This window comes from Mytilus edulis, chromosome 2 (genome assembly GCF_963676685.1).
Source record: "Mytilus edulis chromosome 2, xbMytEdul2.2, whole genome shotgun sequence".
NCBI classification, from domain to species: Eukaryota; Metazoa; Mollusca; class Bivalvia; order Mytilida; family Mytilidae; genus Mytilus; species Mytilus edulis.
The window spans coordinates 15,539,607-15,560,929 of NC_092345.1; the positions used below are offsets into that span (position 1 = coordinate 15,539,607).

The window sequence follows — 21,323 nt, forward strand, 5'->3', positions numbered from 1 at the left end:
TTCTCTCTTGTTTTCATCTTCCACCCCAACTAAAACTTCAGTAACCAGATTTGCATAATACGCTTGTAAGGTCAGTAAATCAATTTGCTAAAGATAATTTAATTATTCTCTATGCATATAAATCAGTTTTAAATGTAAAATTTTTACTTTAACTTTAATTTTAGGCATATATTTTTTTTATTTCAAATGTTGGCTTTTTATTATCGCTAGTGAATTCTTCATTGGCATACTTCTTTTAAGAGTTCCACAAGTAAAAAAAAAAACAGTTAGTTTTTACTTTTTTATTTTCTTCTAATATCATACAGACTTATACTTTTAACGCAAGATTCAAATATTTATTTTATACAGGCTTTATATGATTTGCGTACGTTTAATATTAATTTGTTTGGGGTTTTTTTTTTTTTTTTTTTTTGGTTTTTTTTTTTGCATTTTTCATCATAAGCATCTTCTGTAATAGAACATATTTTTCTGCATTTTCCCATGAAAAAGGGGAAAATGAAAACGGTGTGAAAATAATCACACAACATCGAACCAGTGACAAACTTGACGATGATAATCCATCTGTTTGTCAACAAATCACTGCTTTCTATTTGTAATCAATAAACACCTTTGATAAAGCAAATGGCCAATAGCTTTTCTATCTCCTTTAAAGGAAGAGCTCCACTAGCTGTCGATCACACATGGGCAGATTGATTGACAACAAGTCGTCAGATTCAATTAGATTTCACATTTCCGAAATAAACATTCTTTGACAAGACGAAAAATTGACCTCGGATAAAAATTTCAAACAGATTCTGTAGTAAATAATTCAAGAAATTTACCCTGGAGCATACTTCAACAATTTGCAGGTAAATATCTTTTTCTTTTTAAATATTTTATACTGAAGATGCATTTTAATGCAATGTATCAATTGATTGTTTTATAGAAAATTAAACTTAGAAATGTAACACAAATTAAAAAACCAAGCTAACAGGATTTTTGTTAGTTTGTTTATTTGTTTCTGGAAACAGACTGGAATTATTTTTGTTCATCATTATATTTTTGGTTAAGTTTGTCTTTCTAAGAAAAAAATGCTTGACCACGAACACCAAATCCTGATACAGATGATATTATACGCACTGTTTTACTTATTCATTAAGAAAAAATAATTGTTAGGTTTAAACACCCAATTTGAAAGAAAAATATTATTTGCTAAAGTTAAATATTATTTCAAAAAATTTCACATTTCTTTTCTTTTTTCTTTTTTATTTATGATACACTTTTTTTCAAGTTGTATTAACGCTGAAGAGACAACTTTTATATAAAAAATAAAATAATTATAATATGTTTAATATAATTGTTTAATCAAATACTAACATGTTTAGCTGTGGATGCGACTTTTATATTTCAATTACCACCCGTTTACATTTTTATAGACTTGTTAATAGTTTACTAACCGTTTGAAAATTAAAAATAAATTAAGATAACTTAAAATTAACAATGTTGTTCACAACTGTCCAGAAGATATATAATCTTCAAAAATCAATTGCGGTGAATGGTATATTTAAAAGTTTAGTTATATTACATATGATTAAAACCTAGAGTGCACCAAACACATAGATATAAAATATTCAGGAAGAAAATAAAAAAAAAAACAGTTAATAAAATTAGCTAAAGAATATACTACACAAAAAATCATTTTATGCAAATGTAAAAATAGTCATAATTTACTCTTTATTCGTATATTGAATAAGTCCAATAGTTCTAGATTAGGACGTGACAAACACATGCAATCCTCTTGTTTGTTTCCAGAATATATTTTCCAGTGTATGAAAAAAAAATTTATGTTTATAATATAATTTACTTCGTCTGAAATTTGTTTTAAAAATGTTAGAGCAGCACGCTTGCCTCCTCTGTGTGTTTGTTTGTTAGTAGGTTTGTGTGTTTCCTCGCCAAACATGAAAGCGATGCATATCAATCAGTCAAAAATTGTATGACTGCTGATATAATTTATTGCAAGCTTAAGTGTATTTTTTATATATATTTAAAAGTTTTGAAATTCTGTTTCGCGGTTATAGTCAAAAGCAGTTTCAACTTTTTCAAAATAATATTTTAATGTTTAAATTACTAATTTAATGTGCGTGCGTGTGTTCAGTACCAAAATAAAGCGGTGAAGAAATGGCACTGGTAATTGAATTATTCCGTTACCTATTATCCAAGAAATATCACAATATGTGAGTGGTCAAATAACGGTTTTATTTATTCGGTTGAATTTTTGGAATTCCCAATTTACAATGATTTACAAATAATTTATAGCAGTCATTCTACTAACAGGAGAATACCACCGGGTGTCGGAACACTTAACTAATAATTATTGAACATTTTCAAGTAATTAATTTTAAGATGCAATCTCTATTTCATCGATGAAATGAACAAAATGATATTTACCATTGAATAGTTCATTTTATCATCTAAATGGCCTTTTAATCACTTGTCATATTTTATGGCATGAAAATCAAACGAAACAACTCGCTTCCATGTTTGACAGAAATAAGAAAATGAACAAATTCAAATAATTGCAATTTTCACCACATATCATGAAAGTATGTAAATATTTGTTAATTTTCAAAATAAACTTTGTGCATCCTAATCAAACATATAATTTGCATAAAATGTTTAACCAGAGTGTCCGTTCAATTAGTGAATTGCATGTCATAGTATCCTTATCGGTGTTTAACCGTACCTTTGTCGATAGGAAAGTTCTAATTGCAATTAGAGTATTTTCCGACCCAACAATGTTATCAGGTGTTCTATGTTAGAATTTCCATCTATAGGTTATAAATATGCCACTTTGATAGTGCTATCTTTTGATAAAAATAATATTATATTTTCCGTTCGCGTACTTTAAATGATGAATTAAAAAGTTAAACAACTCGGTTAGCAGTTTGCTAATTTCTCTTAATCACTGTAACTGTGAACTCTTCGAATAAAGTTGTACACGGAACCTTTAAATGTTTATCATACAAACGAAATAAAACGGCGATAAACAGTTAAGTCCTTATGGTTGTAGGTAATTTATATTTTATATACAGTAACTCATCGAAAACTTTTGAGGACGTTAGTATTTTTTTATTTCTGCTCATAATAATCATTAGAATATTCCCCTTTTTTAAGTTGTTATAAATCTTTTATTTATTATTATTATTTTTATTATTATTTTTATTATTATTATTATTATTATTTCTTTTTTTAAAAAAGGCTGTGTTGTTTAATATTCAAACGCAGTCACTGAAGTATCATAATGCCGTTTTTGTAATGTATTACGTTTGCAAATCCGGTTCTATTTATTATTTTTCTATCTACGCCTAAAAGTCTACTGAAAATGGGGTTGCTTCGACTACCACCCATGCCATGCAATAGTCAGTTTACCTGATACATTTAATACCAACGCCATACCAGAAGACGCCTGTTCTTTTCTACATCAAAATTAAAATCTCTTATTTAAAAACTTATGTGGTCTTTTCTTTCTTACAAGTGCATATATTTGAACAATATCACTAAAGTTATAGAAGGCCCGAGAACACAGTTATTACGTAGTGTATTTCTTTTAGACAATAAATTTAAATTAAAAAAATCGCACCTGCTCTTTCTTAAAAAGATTTTTACAGTGTAGTGTACTACCAGTGAGACAAATAATATCAAAATTATAGAAACTTCTACCAGCTCTAACTCAAAATATTGACAATTCTGTGTGTAGGGGGTGTAAAATTCAGTTTGACAGCTTCAGACGTGATAAAATTTGACCTTTTTGAACTGGACCAAATCACTACTTAACATAAAGATTCAGCACCAAATTTTTTTAACATGTAAATACATCCCCTTCTTAATATTTCATGCATTTAATATCAAGAAATAATTTGAGAAAGTGTATCAAATAAAACATGCAAGTTATACACTGTTTACACTAGGGACTATATTACGATAACTGTGTCCTTGGATGTTCATCATTACTATAATGGTTTTTTTTTTTTTTGCATTCCGATAACCGTTAAAGTCAAAATTCTGTACAAAACAAAATGGCTTCTTATTTTGAACAAGCAAATCAGATTTGTCTTTTCATTCCAAAATCAACTTGTCAAAGACCAAAATGGAAGACTAACCCCTATATTCATCATATATTTACTCCATGCTTATTCATATTCTCTCAATAATTGGTTGACATTCTGGCAATTTATAATTTTGTTTGAACTATAGAAGGGTCAGTTATGAACATATATCAAATAATTTAAAAATAAGAATACATAATATTGTTAGCGGATATTGCTTTTTTCTTCTTTTTGTATCATTGTAAGATTTTTGTTCCAAATATGTAAAGTTTTGGTGGAGATTGCCTTAAAGCTCCAACGATCTGCATTAATCCACTCATCCGATGCTTCACGATTCCAAGTTATACTGTAGTTTACCAAATAATTTTTTATCTTCATAGACAGTTTTTTTTTGTGTCTTATCGTTAACGCTTTTTATATTTTAAAGTAAAAAGGTGATATTTTGAATCTAGAGATGGTTCTCACATATGGTGACCAGATATGTCAAATAATGTTCTGTTTTATTTTACGTCAGTTTATCACGCATCGTGATCAATATAATGGAATTTGATGCGACTGTCATACAAGTGGTGGATAAAACCAGGTTCAATCCACCATTTACTACATTTGAAAATGCCTGTATCAAGTCAGGAATATGACAGTTGTCTTCCATTCGTTTGATGTGATTGAGCTTTTGATTTTGTCATTTGATTATAGGGACTTTCTGTTTTGAATTTTCCTCGGAGTTCAGTATTTTTGTGATTTTACTTTTTATTATAGAACTATTAGTTTCTACTCTTGTTTGCCATAACCAATTGTAGATCTGAAATATTACATACTCAGCTACTTTTTGGATAGATACTATTTTTGTACTATTTCTGTACTGAAAATCTGTAGTACTGGAAATTTACTTTTAATATTTAGTACAATTTCTCTACTTTAGAATTATTGTAATATTTAGGTACTTGTATTTTCCAGTACTTGATTTGTTCTTAAAATATTGGTACAAAAACAATACCAAAAATAATCACAGTATTCCATGTTTGAACATCATAACTTTAAGAGAATTGAAATGGACAAACTTTCAAAATGCTGAAAATGTAACCGTGCAACCAAAAATCTGTAGTACTTAAATTTCAAGTACAAATCAAGTACTGTAAAATACAGGTACCTAAATATTACAATAATTCTTAAGTAACAAAATAGTACTGAATATTAAAAGAAGATTTCCAGTACTACATATTTTTGATACAGAAATAGTACCTATGCAAAAGTAGCTGTGTACAAATACTATCAATATAAAAATAAGACGATCTGGTACAAAGTATATGATCAACAACAGACCACAATTTATTTATTCATTGATTTTTATTTTATTTTATAATTTAAGGTGGTACCTAACACTACAGGGAGATAACTCTGTAAAATCAGCTAAACGTTTTAATTACGTTGTGTTGTAAAAGGAATATTAAGCTTCTCAATGATCAAAATTGGTGTTTGTCAAATTGCTATATAACCAGTGTATTTTTTCTGACAAAACGGTTGGTTCAAAAAAATTTAAATTTTTAAATTTTTATTAAAGTCTCAAAGTAAATACTTTGACAAAATTTTATGAAAATTAAACGAGCCAAATTAATTTTAGCGAAAGTGTTGGGTACCACCTTAAGGCCGAATAAAAACTTTAAAAAGACTGGTCTACTCTTGAAGTCATTCTTGAATTATATGATCTAATAGAATGTTACAAAAGCATGTAATTCATTTCAGAGTGATTATTCAATCACTAAATTTGACTTGCATCTGTCTTTCGTCTAGTATTTGATCCTTTTATATGCCAAAGAATTTAACTTTCAATGCTTTATCGTTGTGACAGGGCTGAAGTCTTGCTACAGTGTTAAAGCCTAATTGTAGCCATGAAAACTTTTAAAAGATGAACTTCTTACACGACTTTTGACCGTTTATTGTGACTTTCAACCAAGTAATGAGGATTAAGATCTAATCCTGAAATATGTTAATGTAGAATGAGACTTTGTAAATATGGTCATGAAATATTACCGCGTGTTTACAAGCCGTTGAAGATGTATTCAAAAGACCATAAATAGCTGCGTCTTTGTGTTGTATCGGCAATCTGCATGACGTCTGCTTGTCTTCTGTATACAAATTATATGCTATTTGGAGACGTCGGTTATGCTTGTATATTTTAACTACATACGGGAATAATATATCAGAATACATAACCATTAGAGTAGATTATTTTGTTTGATCCAATATTTAATAGTTCGAACAAGATAAAGGGTAGTTAAACGGGCGAGTAGGAACAAAAATAAGTTATTATTTTTTGTTTAGATTTTCAATGAAGAATAAAAGTTTATGTCTTGTGTCAACTAGTAAATGAATTTCTATCATTTGCCTGTATTTTCTTTAAATTTGTTATATAATATTGAAAGATTAGTTTCGCATTATATTGGACCTTTGACAAACAGATTTTTATGGAAGTTACATGTACAAGGTCAAATTGTTACCATTCTCACAGCTGCCGAAACTTATTTTAATTTTGACTTGAAATGGCGAAATAGGAGTCTTCGGACAAATTTATACTTAGACGGAAGTGTTTTTAAATTAAACTCTGTATACATCTTCTTAAAATTTAAGTAAACAAGAGAAGAAAATGAAAAAGACATAAAGTAAATAGTTAAATGACAAAGGATCAACACAAAACGAAAGCGGATAAGTTCAAAATAAAATTGAAAAAAAAAATAATAGAAAGATTATGAAACCACCTCTAATCAGCATTTTCCAAAACAAGAAAAATGATTCGTCTTATACAACAAAAAGCTCCTCTCTGGCAATTAATTAAACTTTGATTTTATGTATGTAAGAGTGTGGAAAGGTATACAGAATAGTGAACAATTAGTTCACAAAATAAAGAAAAATTGTCCAACAAAATAGACTAAAGAAAATTGAAGAACATTTTGTCCCTTTAAATCTTCCAATGCATTCATATTGGGTTTTTTATATAATCATTTTTTTTTAGCATACAAACTCAGAATAATTTTGGTTCATACGATACTTAGAGTAACTGTTTAGCTTTCAGGAAAACTATAAATAAGTGTTCAAATCAGTTATTTTTTGTTGTTGTTATTTGTTTTATGTCACAAGTATCATTTTACTTATATGACAATACAAAATTATATTATAACGATTTCGTTCTTATCATTACTGATTGCTACATAGAAAAATCTATTTATACCAAGCTTCGAAAGAAAGATGTACTGGTTTGCGCATGTCCGCCTGTGTGTCCTCTGCAAGTCTGTTTATCCTTTCCATGGCTTCATCCCTTTGCCGATATGCTTATATTTACTGAAACAAAAGTCAATTATGAATTTTTCATTGCAGTTTCTCAGAAACAGCGTATCATAGCTGCATGCTATTTTGTATCAAACTTGATGTGAGCATACGCATCTTCGCTATCCAAGGGTTACAATGCAGACCACTTTTCTCCACGTGGAAAGGGGACTGAATCGTAACCCTTGGCTCAATAGCGAAGGTGGATCACGTGGAGAGAAGGGTAACCCATGGAGCAAAGTATATTGTTCCTTACGGTTGTAATTTTCATTAAAAAAAATCAGCACAAAGAAAACTGTTTTGTGGATTTCTGGTTAACTTTTATAGATTAAAAACCAGAAGAAATTCTTCTAGTCACTATTGATACCCCTGTATTATCAGTATCGAAATACGGACTACTGAGATCATGCTGCAAAGGATGTAGGGCAAATGAAATGATAAAAAACAAAAAAAACCAACAACACAGGTAGTCGATTATTGATGGGTGTAAAAAACACATCAGAAATCATAGTATTGTTTATCATAGATCTGAGAGTCCTCCAACAGTGACAAAGCTTGTTGCATTGTTGCATCATCTGTAATGTTCTAAAGAGGAGGATCATTTAAGATTTTTCATAATGACGAGGAAAAAAACAAATAGGTTTGTAAAAAAGTACCTGTTTATCCATTACTGCATCAGTTGTTATCACCTTTTCTGTTATTTCTCTTTAATCCTTTCAGCTTAGGATGGCATGCCGTTATATGTTTAGAATCTATTTTTTAAAGTCTTTTACAGTTCTATGCATTTTGTTCTCTTGTGTTGTATTGTAAAGGAGTATTCCTAAAAAAACATGAGAAAAAATGTCAAGGTTTTGTCAAAGATGTATATAAGTTAAAATAACTTTCAAGAGATGCAAATTCTGTATCCGTTTCTGTACAGTAACATATACTATTCACAGATGTTCGAAAGGTGTTTTTTTTTCTTCTAAATACTGTGTCAATTTTACATACATAAATATACTGGTGCACTATCAGTTCTCAAGGGTATTATCAACTCTGGAGTCAGTACTTTGGTACTGACATGATTTATAACAAACTACTAAATTTGAAAATCATAAAGAAATGATAGATGGATTTGGCTATGTGTTAAGTCCTTTTTTGGTCATTAAGCTCTTCAACTGTTTTGGCTCTTATGTATCTTTGGTTTAATATTCGGCTTTGAACGAAAAAGCGTTTTGTACTTATGAAATTTATATAACGTGTTGTTTTCATTTATTATTTACTTATTTGTCTAAGTGTTGGTCAAGAACTACATTCTTTATTAACTTTAAGCCTTACGGCTCATCAGTATAATCAAGTACATGTTGGCTTAATATCAATCTATTACCATATTTCGTTTGCAGTTGAATTTTTATCAAAATATCAGCTTTCTTTAAGTGACTTCCCAAAAAAATAAAAGACATACATGCACTCCTTGAACTTAAATAAAAATCCATCAAAAAGAGTCATGAAGTATAGACTAGAATATTAGCATAATATTTATATTTATTGTGCAAGCACCTCAACAATTTAACACGCGATTACATGCAAAAAAAGTCCGATTTTAAACCTAAGTGCACACTTTAACGCCTGGCCTCTTCGTATAAAATACGTTTATTCTCGTTGCATTTTAAGATTTCGTAATCACACGGAAATGAACATATTTTTATTTAAATATATATTTTCCCATGCTTTGAATTATTTTATTGTGATTGTGAAATCTACATAACTGGAAAAATAATATATTTTTAAAGGAAGTGTCCTTTCCGTTTTTATGGTTATTTGGTTTGATTAACTGCTTCTTACTGTAAAGACTCATAATAATTAAGCACACAACTCATTCGATATAAATCCGAAAAAAATAGTACACGCACGGCGAATATTCATATATAAGCTAAAATAAACAAAAACGATAATATCATGTTGATGAAAAATCCAAACGTAAGGTTTAATAATTTATAGAGAATAAAACCACATTTAAATTTACTTAACACAGTTGAATAAAAAGTAACAAACTCTGTGGATTTTTTTTTTTAATTTTTGATTTTCCTAAATCATACTAATACTTATTTTGAAATAAGTACTCCTACAACATGTTTTTGGTACATATTCAATACAAAAAGATCAAATGTGTTTACACCATTAAAGTTATATTAAAAAGTTTCCGTACTAACTTTACTAGCTACGAACACACTACTTAACCCTTCCCAAGCATCGGTGGTGGTAACCCAGCAAACAAATTCCGTAAAACATTTAATTACACGACTGATTACAATTGTATAAAGGTAAATATTTTCACGCATATGTTTTACTTTGAAGTGATGATGACTTGCAAATGAAATGCTTACTGTTTCGCATGATACAAATCGTCTTATTCCAAATAATCAAACAATATCCGCTACAGATGCAAGAATATGGATCATGAAGTGCAAAATATTTAAATTCCCCTTTCTTACTATTTTCATGATGGGATTAAGGAGATGAATTTACGGTATTACGTATCGTATCTATGTCACATATGATAAGTATATAATAGTGTGTGTGTGTCTATTAAAAAGAAGATGTGGTATAATTGCCAATGAGACAACTCTCCACAAGAGACCAAATGAAACATAAATTAACAACTATAGGTCACCGTACGGCCTTTAACAAGGAACAAAACCCATACTGCTGTATATTTACAAAATTGCATCCAGCACTGTACTATGAGCCAATGCTTCTGTAAAACTTCGTTTAGTGTGTCCTGCTACCAATCGGCAACTAGGTTTACTGGGCTCTCGCTAAGCAAATAATGTCTTTATTATAGACTTGCGACGCAGAATATTATGTGAGTGAGAGAGATAGTGCGTGTACTATTTTCTCGGATTTATATCGAATGAGTTGTGTGCTCTATCAGTGTGAGTCTTTACAGAAAGACATATTTGTTCCGGTTTAATATCAAAGTTTCTAAATATTTCATACTTGCATAGAATAACCTAAGCGTAGAATAACCTGTGTATGAACCTAAATATAAAATAAAACTTGTCATTAATTTCAAATAACATGTAATCACAGAAGTCTGTAAGACAGTGATAATTTGTACAATTGATCCAAATGTATTCTTCATAATTCATAACATTTTACAAATTCATCCTAATCATACCTAACCTGCGATAACACCACATCAAATCGCCATCAGTACACGTGCGATGTGACAAATAACATTGTCGTCTGCGTCATGACAGTTTTCGTCGGTAATGCGTTTAATGCAATGGTCATTTTGACACTCCCCTCAAGTAGTGGCATTAGAGATAAATCTTTAAGAGCGATAATCGTGCGAATTGTGGCACGTGCATTGTCGGGCGTTATTGTATTTGCAAACTCATGCAGGTTTAAATTATGCTAATAAAACTGACTAAGATTTCGTCACGTGTTGTTATTTTCAAAAGTAGATTTACTGAAATTCATGGGGCTATGAAAAATCTTTGTCAGAATTTTGACATGGTTTTGAGTGCATGATAGGCACTTGAGAATTGATTAGCTATTAAGAGGGAACGTCACTCAGAGGGTTCAATATTGTTTATGACAAATGCCCTGAGTTATACATTTGTACTTGTGATAATTAGATAGTTAAAAAGTTTCGAGAACCTTTTATCGATTGTTCATTTCAAATAATAGCCTTCAAATCTCTTATTTTTATTTCATATGTTTATAGCACTATTTTTTCCATGATTTTTTGCTATATTGTTTAAATTTTACATTTAATATACGACAGTAATTTTGTCGGGTGTTCTGTCAGACTGAGCATCTAAATAGATTGTCGTACAGTTGTGCTTTATTTTGTGTTTCTTTTTCTTCTGCTGGGATAACTAATTAGACTGTATGTTAACTATAAATTACTGAATTAACACAGAAAACCGCGTGATCTATTTGTACTGTAATTTAGAATTGTGGAGAAGCAGACGATAACCCAAACAACCGATGTTTATGACCGTTCTCAATTATTTTTACATATTTCAGTCGTCTTTGATATAAATATTGTTGAATTCATACCCTTTTCAGAACGGTGATTATTCGAATCTCACAGTTCGTAGCAAATGTCATGACAACCCAAAAGCAGTGTACCCAAGTTCCGAGGTAATTTTCATCTCGGAGCAATCGCGTTGCCTGGGAGTTGATAATCGTCGACGGAAGCTCGCCGCGACTCATACACTTCACTCTTTACCTTTTACAGTGAATAAACTTGGATATTATTCTCATATTATCACAAAATCATGAACTGAACTTTGAAAAATTATGACCACACAAGGTGAAAAGAAAAAGTTTTTTGATCTTCACAACTGCAGAAGTGTCAATATTTTGGTGCGCAGTGAAGAATACGAGGAGGTGTTCCCGTTAGCTGGGTGGTGTCCGTTTGAAAATTCATAATATTTAATCAGTCTTATGCAACGTAATGCTTCAATTATTCGAGGAAAATATTCGTTTTGTATAGCATCTAATCATCTATAACCTTATTATGCATCTACATGGATCATTAGGGGAATAACTGTCTCACGATATTTTATTCCTTTTCAATAAACAAAAATTACGTTTTAATGACGTTATACAGCCTCGCAAATCTCTAAAATTCACAACTTATTTTAAGTGCATACAGTTGTACTTGATACACTGTTTCACCCTATGTTCTTACCTCACAAATGCTAAAAAGAGACTACAAGATGAAAATTTTTAGTGGTTTGTTGAAAATAAAGGCGCTTTGCTGAAATCACTCAACTTACTCTGACTTTTTGAGATTTCAAGATTTTCAATACCTTAATAATAAAAACCACAATAGTTCGTTTGATAATATACATGTACCCCATCCCTACACCGGCTCATTTCTGCTGTAACGTACTGACAAAGAAAAAGGAATATTACCATATATCTCGTTTAGAGAATATAAAGTAATTTTAAAATTCGGACACAAAATACATCTTTTCTCACTATTTTTTTTTGAGAGACTTGTAGATCTACAATAGCTTGTTTTAAAGATATTACATTGGCTGATTCTCTACTGTAGATATTTCTAAAAAAATTGTTCCTCTAATTTTTGTTTCCCAAAAAAAAGAAGGATTGAATACAAGTGTTTTCGCTTAATTCCTTGTTTTTGTTTTCTGAAATCATGAAAATAATTGAAATTGTAAAACCGTATGACGCATTGACAAATCAAAGTTTGGAATAAAATCCAATCTTTTTGATTTTTTGGTTCTGTTTAATATGCTTTGTTTTAGCGTTCTTCTTTGTTTGTTCTTGTCATTGTATATATTTTTCTTTTGGTTATTGTCTTTTTCAAAACGTTCTAGTTGGACTTTGGAATTCTTGTGACATTGTTGAATGATTTGCATGCTCTCTTGCAGGTCATCGTGTCTTGGATGCAAAGCTGTTGCATAGTTGATTACTTTTTTCTCACATTTAAAGCATAAACGATTTCTAAGTTCAATCAATTCAATTTGATAATTCTCAATAAACCTTGAAATAACTTATCAAGGTTGGGCAAGCAGTGCAATATCTTTTCTTGTGATTTTTAATTTAGAGATCTCACACTAATTTTACATTATGTAAAACTGACCAACCAAAAATGTGTTCTCGTTAAATCACGGTCACTTCTCGCGATGTTAAGGATAATCCCTTTGTTATTGTTTGTTTATTTTTGACGTGTCATGAAGAGCACCTTGTAATCTTTGACGTCCACATTTTAAGCTTTTTATTTCATGTTCTGTTGATAAACAATTTGTTTTAAGGCTTCTTTTGGACAATTTAAGCCTTAATTTCTTTGTTTGTTTATGGGAATTCGATTTTCACATTTTTAAATCAGTATACTGTAACTGTTAATATTATATATTTCAAAAAAAATTTTGTACTATGATTTCATTTTTTTTTAAAGTTCAAATGTGATAATAGAATGAATTGTTCATTTCATTTTTAAGACGCCAAAATTTGCGACAGTGGAAATATTAAGATGCATTCCAAAATACAAATTAAAGAAATCAATAAGAGACATTTATCAAAAATGAAATAAAGTAAAAGAAATGGTTTCTTTTTCCCTTTCTCTCTCTCTTAAAAATCAGCAAACTAGTTGAATTAAACAATCAGGAAAGAAGCTATAATTAAATGGACAAAAAAAATGTTTGAACGTATCATAAGTAAATGGAACTGCCTTTAATTTCGGAGCATAAAAACTTTAGATAATTTTTTTTCCATAAAATGTTTCAAAACAAATTTGGTTTTGAAATTTTGAAAATTTTAAGGATAAAATTTTAAGGATAAGCAAAAATTACTGAAATTCCATCCTTGCCAAACAAACAGCATTTAATTTACATCTAGAACAATTTCTAAAAAAGAAACAATTGTCCGCTAGGTTTTTAAGAACAGTGTATAACAAGAACCAGATTCAAGGTCAGTGGCTATGTGGTGAAACAACCGAAAAAGGCGTTGTATTATGATGAAACGACACTTAACATTTACTTTATAGAAATACAAATTCATAGTTAATATAGCCGCTAAATAAATACACGTTGATGCAAAATTCGAGAAACAGTAAGAAGGAACGGGTGTTGAATTTCATAAATTTTAACATGTGTGTTTTTTTTCTTGTTTTTCAGAGGAATGCCGGCAGCACACAAAGAGATCTGTCCAGGATGTCAACATCCAATCGAAGATAGATTTTTGATGAAACTTATGGACTGTTATTGGCACGAACAATGTGTACGCTGTTGTATGTGTCAGATGGCTCTTACGAATTCATGCTTTTCAAGAAACCGAAAGCTCTATTGTAAAGTTGATTACCAAAAGTAAGGAACATTTAAATATTTTATTTTTACCAATATTCATTCAATTCCATATATATTTCAGTCAAATTTCTATAAGCTGTCGCTAGTAAACTGAGAGTATGTCCCATATGACCCACTTTGTCTGTCTTGTCGTCTGTTAGTTAAGGGAGCAACCATTTAACTTTAAGGGGGTTTGTTTTTTGTCATCTGCTTGGCCAGATTTTTTTTAATCAAATTCGGAATCAGAATATTATTTTTTTTAAATAAAAAAAACCCGTAAGGTATTACCGAAAAACCCTATTTTGAACTTTAACAATTTGATTAAAACTTAACAGAAGAACGATTCGTGGACGGCAGCTTGTTAATGTCACAGGCAAAAGAGAAACTTTCCCGCTCATATTCTGGTCTTTTAAAAAGTTAAAACATGCATAAGGAAGTACACCACTAATTCATGGTCCTATTGCTTTCTATGTTTTATTCCTCCGTTTCAAGCAGGCACACCTCTTTTGTTTTAAGTTCAAATAAAGTGGCAATCATTGCATTTCAAAGCAACACGTTATGGTGTCTTGTACTGAAAAAAATCAACATACCTTTAAAGGCATATAAGAAAGAACTGGTTCCCGGAACTTCGGATGTACCAAAACAGGTACTTCAGATCAGACAAACAGACAAAATTTACCCTCTTTTTGAAATTTGGTGCAGTTTTTTTAATATTCAAAATTAAAAGTCCAAAAGTGTTCTACAATGATCACCAGTCCTTATGCTTTCATTTGATACCAAAAATACCTAAATATTCTACATATTTTGAAAGTAACACTCATGAGTAGGAACTTTTTTTTGTTAAATATGTACTACTTTCTGGTATGTGCTTTCTGGCTAGGCCTGAATTATTGGTGTTACACCATAAGCAGACACGTAATAACACACAAAAATATGCTGAATAACAAGAACATTAATGTTACATGTGTAACTATCGAATCTATGAAAAATTTAATGATAGTTATGCGAAATGTCTGAAACCCAAAACTTTGAAAGGACTAGACAAAATAATAATACTGCTCTACATACAAATTACAGATGATAGTTTCAATAATTATATGGGCGATTTGAAGACTACGTTTGAAAATATAATTGATTATTGGTAGAAAAATAATTTATTTGTCGATTCTTTTCCAAGACTCACTCAAACTGTCGTTCTAACCATTCCATTTTACGACATTTTGCTACAGCTTGGAATATCTGATTGTTTTTATACGCATAATGTTGCCATTTTTATTCAATTTTGATGTTGATTAATCACAAAAAGTCAAATAACAAACTCTGCAAGCGACGTTGACATGATTTCATAGCAATTTCCCTGTCAACGCTACTAACAGCCTCCTACGATACCAACGATTCAAACGTCACGGTAACCCAGACTAAGAAGTAATGTTTGCCGATTCAATTAAAGGTTTGGTGTATGATCTGAGAACAAATTGTACGAACTATGTTTGTAACAAGTTAGAGTAATTGTTTGGGAATTTATTAATGTTAATAAGGGCAAATTTGGCACGCGACATCTGGTAAAAGTTATTAAACTGCTTTATCGACGTATTGCATAAATCCCGGAATCTCTGTTGGGACGCCATCGATTAAAAATTACCGGATATCAAAACCTCTATCAACAAATTATCTTTCAGCCAATAAATCGGTTTACTGTAAGAGATATTCAGTGAAAATTATTAAGCTGCGCATTTTTATATCTAAGGAAATGATAGCTAGTCAATATCTAAATATTGAAAGGGCTCGAAACTAATGTTTCTTTAAACCAATGTATATATGATCAATTTTTAATAAAATTAACATGAAGAGTTAAGTAAATGGTCATAAAAATGACACCGTCCTATAGGTTTATGCAGACCCTATTCGTGAAAGTGACCTGATACTTTAATAACGAATTTGTTCTGTAATGATACGTTTTATTCTTCAAATAATGCAATTTTTAACACATGGACTTCCGTGAATTTCATTAACATGTATTTGCTGAGGCTTCTGTCGTAATCTATACCCGTTCGTAGACCACCCGATGAATACCAGTTAAATTAAATTCAATATGTTACAGCTAATTTGATAATCAATTTCTTTCAATTTTGTTGTGTAGCACTAAGGGTATTGAAAAGTGAAGAAAAACACACGATAGTAAGGTTTCTCGCAATAAACCGTATGATAAGTCATATTATGTGTACGCATCACGATGCAAACATATATATCGGTCCGGGCGCATTGCATTTGCGCCACTTTTAGAAAAATCCAATCCTTCATTTTCGCCACAAGGCTATATTTCATTTGCGCCACAAGGTTATATTTCACTTGCGCCACAAGGTTATATTTCACTTGCGCCACAAGGTTATATTTTATTTGCGCCACAAGGTTATATTTCATTTGCGCCAAAAAATAAAAACTTCATTTGCTCCATTTCATAGATAAGACAGGTTTTCTTCATGATATCTGGTACTGAGGTAAAATTTATTTCATACTCGGTTCATTTTTTAAAAATCTTTCAAAATTGATTCCAAATTTCAAACTTCCCAGCTGTTAGTGTGTGTTTTGTGGTTATAAAAACTTTATGTCGTAAATTTGAACAAGTAACTTAGTAATAGACGCAAAATTGGCATTTTTATAGATTTTGGTAAAACTTTATGTATTGATTAAAATTAACAAACCTAAGATAATTTCGAACAAAAACCAAAATTCTAGTTTGATTAAAATATCTTTTTAGTCTTTGAAATACAATGTATTCATTTTGGCTAAGAATGTCGTTGGTACGACTATTTTCGGACAACATGTTAAAGTAGTGTTATGGAATCAAAATCTAAGAAAAAAAGAGCAATGCTAAATAAACCCCTGCATATTAAAGGTTTTTATTTTATATTATACATAAAATGGTTGAAAAACCTATATTATACATAAAATGGTTGAAAAACCTATTAAAGTATTATAAGACTCCTTACTTTGAGCATCTTTTCCCTACTCTTGTCATCTTTCCGATGCGGACACTGTCCGTGTATCATTTACAGAGTAGTTGGTTTAAAACTTACCTTTTTCGGATAAATACAAATGATTTTGATATTTTTGACAACGTGTATATTGCATATGGGAGTATGTATTTTACCAAATGGACTTCCGTGCTTATCATTGTCATGCATTAGCTAAGTCACTCGGTAATCTGCTCCTGTAAGGAGACTACCCGATAAAAAATTATTTAATAGTTCTTGAAAAACTGGTCATTATCGTGATATATGGACTGCCCACAGGACAGTGGTATTGACTAAGATAGTGATAATGACTGAGCCGAAGGCGAGGTCATTATCGCTGTCACAGTCAATACTACTGCCCTACGGGCAGTCAATGTATCACGATAATGACCAGTTGTTCAAGAACTATTATGTTTATTTCATTGAGAAACCTTGTTTTGGAAAATTCTCATAAATTCAAAATGCCTAAAGCGAACTTGAGTAGTTGTACGATTTCTATGGCAAAGAATGAAGACCAGTCGTAGTAATACTGCCATTCATTTTAGTGCAATTTTTCAGTATATAAATACTTATTAATCAAGTTATCTTTAATTTTATAATTAACGAAAACATATAATAAACAATTCAACAACTTAAATATAATCATATATTAAAAACAGGAACATGTTTTATAAAAGGTACATCTCTCTAAAAAGAGAAACCACGCCCCACCGGTCATTAACAGAGATATCACGCCCCAACGGTCATTATCAGACAGAAACCACGCCCCAACGGTCATTATCAGACGGAAACCACGCCCCATCGGTCATTATCATGTAAAAGTTCGTTAACGACCGGTTTTCTGGTCCGTTTTTTTCTGTTAATGACCGATGGAATTTATTACTGAAGAATAATGAATGTCATGTGACCCCTTTTAATCCAATAAGAGAATCTTATTCTCAACCGATATGAAATGCATTTTTGTAACTGTTAATTCAGTATGCTACAACTAATGGTCACAAATGTCTGCCATTTTTGGTTTTCGTAATTCGTAGATATAGGAAGATGCGTTATGAGTGCCAATGAGACAACCCTCCATCCAAATAACAATGTATAAAAGTTAACCGTTATAGGTCAAGGTACGGTCTTCAACATGGAACCTTGGCTCAAACCGAAAAGCTATAAAGGACCTAAAAATAAATATTAGTGTAAAACCATTCAAACGGGAAAACCAACGGTCTAATCCATATAAAAAACAACAACTACTGAACATCAGATTCCTGACTTAGAACAGGTGCAAATAATTGAAAAAAAATGGGTTTAAACGTTTTAATGGTACCAAACATTCACCCGGCTTATTTGAAACCATAGTGTAACATCACAACGTAGAAAGACACACTATAAAATATCAATTGGAATGGCTTTACTCAATAAAAAGACGTATACAGTAACACAAATGAACATATACTGAACGAATAAATTTGATCTATGATACAATGTAAATACAAAGTTAACAAAAATAAGTGATGAATAATTAAAGTAAAAGTATAATACCGCTGTGAAATGCTAAACAATTTCAGAAAAACATCAACTTTGAAAATAAAATATACATTAGGCTGTTAGTTTTCCTCAATTGAACTGATTCATATTCCCAATGTCGGGGCTTTTATAGCCTACTACTAGTATATCATATGATTTATTTTCGTTGTTGAAGGCCGTACGGTTGCCTTTAATTGTTAACATCCACTTTATTTGAAATTTGGTGGATAGTTGTCTCATTGGCAATCCTACTACATGTCCTTATTTTTATATTTAAGTTTAAGAGAGATATTTTAAGAAGATTTTGTTACACGACTATTATGTCATTATATGACAGGAATTTCGACGCTTGTACAATATCTGATATTGTCCTTGACGAGGATCTTAATTGGTTTTATTACAAAATAGCAAATAATTTGGCAAATATATTTATTTAAGATAGACAAAATACGGGCAAAAATAATTAAAGAATAAAAATTAGAAAATAGCGGAGTTGTAAAAAGTAAAGAATAATAAAAAAAAAAATGAGAAAAATGGTAAAAAAAATATTAATAAAGAAACGAAGACAACCCATCCGCACCATCCTTCATTATTCTTAAGACTAAAAATATCGTTTTCAAGATTTTATATTATTCATCTTTTAATTAAAGGTGTATTACCTGTTTTCCATTGTTGTTTTAATTTGAATAATTCTCGAATCAATTGGTATTTCTATAATTAATCTTAGTACATTACCGGTTTATTCATTTAATATTTCTACCTCTTTCTTTTTTGCATGTCTTTATAACTTAAACAACGTCGGATTACTTAACTCTTCCACTCCGTCTTTGTTCTCACTCGATTAATAATGGAGAATTGGGAAAACGGTATAAAAAATGTTTAATAAATTCTAGAGGTTCTGAAGGCCTGAAGAAAAATAGTCGCAATATTGAAGAAGCATATTGGATTCTTTTCGTCTTGGCTTTTGTTACTTGAGTCTTAATTGTTTTTTTCCTAGAATATATTAAGACCGGGAATCATTCGACAATTTTAAATTATGATACACAGAAATCAAAATAGATTGTTTTAAAAGCTAGACGTCATTGGCAGATTTTTTTTTAATATAGGAAACCACACTTTATCATCATCCACATAGATTTTCATGTTAGGGTATGACTATTTGTATTTTTGAATTTTTCGCTATAGGATAACAATAAAGACGTATAAGACTAGATTCCCCTTTCAGACTGGCTGAATAAAAAGGAATGTGTGTAATGTTTATGGTAAACTGGTCAGAATTTAAGTTATAGATATTTCATGTTCTTTAATTTAGTTTTATTGTGTATTGTAAATAATATCATAGTTGTTCCGAAAATTCCCGGCTTACTCACGAGGCGCGAGTCGAGTAGTTTGCTTTGATATGATTATTGGTTAATGTCATTTATACTTAAGTATGGCTTCATAGGTTTGAAACAACAATATAGGTTAAATTTCAGTTAAAATGGCTACTTAATTAAGGTGGTACCTAACACTACAGGGAGATAACTCTGTAAAGTCAGCTAAACGTTTTAATTACGTTGTGTTGTAAAAGGAATATTAAGCTTCTCAATGATCAAAATTGGTCTTTGTCAAACTGCTATATAACCAGTGTAATTTTTCAGACAAAACGGTTGGTTCAAAATTTTTTAAATTTTTATATTTTTGTTAAAGGGTTAAAGTAAATACTTTGACAAAATTTTATGAAAATTAAACGAGCCAAATTAATTTTAGTGAAAGTGTTGGGTACCACCTTAAGTTATTATGCGTATCATCTGTTACGTCTGACACGCATCTTTTTGACGTTTTGTCCTTATTTTAGACTATAGTAAAATATGATAAAACAAATTGTATTTTTTCCGGAATAGTATTTACATGTCTAGTCTATGGATATAAGTTTTATATAACTTAACTGTTATGATTTTATTATAAGAAAAATAAAAAAAAAACTGTTTATTAGTGTGGACGGTATTGACTCAATAACGTGGGTAACGTCTGCATAAAGACAAACATCGTAGGATGACAAACAGGTGACACAATCGTGAAATAACTACTCCGTTCCGTAAATTGCAACCAACAAACAAACTGTGAACTATTCAATGAAGCTCACTGTGATAATCGATATTATAAAACAAAATAATTAGTGTATTTTTTTTTTAACAACCTCAAAATGTCAACCCACATACAAATGTACTATACATATTCACGTACACCGGTATGGTCAAGGTTTCTGTACAGCAAACGAAACAATACTTTTTCATTAAAATTGGAAGTGATAAATTGTGTATGCAATTTTTTTTTCGAGTTAAGTTTTGAATTCTACTTGCAAATACCCAGATTTCAATTGCGTATCTATTGGAAAGATTAATTTCACTACATTCAAATACATTGGGCTTCGAAAGGCAAACCAAACAAGTCACAGGAATTAAATTTTATCTTGTGCTTTAAGTTGATACATTTGGTTCACTTATTGTTTTATTTTATCATTTATTACATGTACAAAGAATTGTGCGAATGAAGTTCAAATTACAATTTACCTTAAATATTGTTTTAAAATTTCAAGA

The 21,323-nt window shown here is 30.4% G+C and overlaps 1 protein-coding gene across 2 annotated transcripts in view; it reads left to right on the top strand.

Annotated features, from left to right (window-relative positions):
• The first annotated feature begins 676 nt into the window (after positions 1–676).
• Positions 677–21,323, top strand: part of LOC139511567 (LIM homeobox transcription factor 1-alpha-like) — a 30,735-nt gene continuing 10,088 nt past the window's right edge. For both annotated transcript variants that reach the window (XM_071298409.1, XM_071298410.1), the window contains exons 1-2: positions 677–848; positions 14,045–14,233. In XM_071298409.1, coding sequence (XP_071154510.1) covers positions 14,049–14,233 — 185 coding nt within the window. In that variant the 5' untranslated portion in view covers positions 677–848; positions 14,045–14,048. The remainder of the gene's footprint in view (positions 849–14,044; positions 14,234–21,323) is intronic.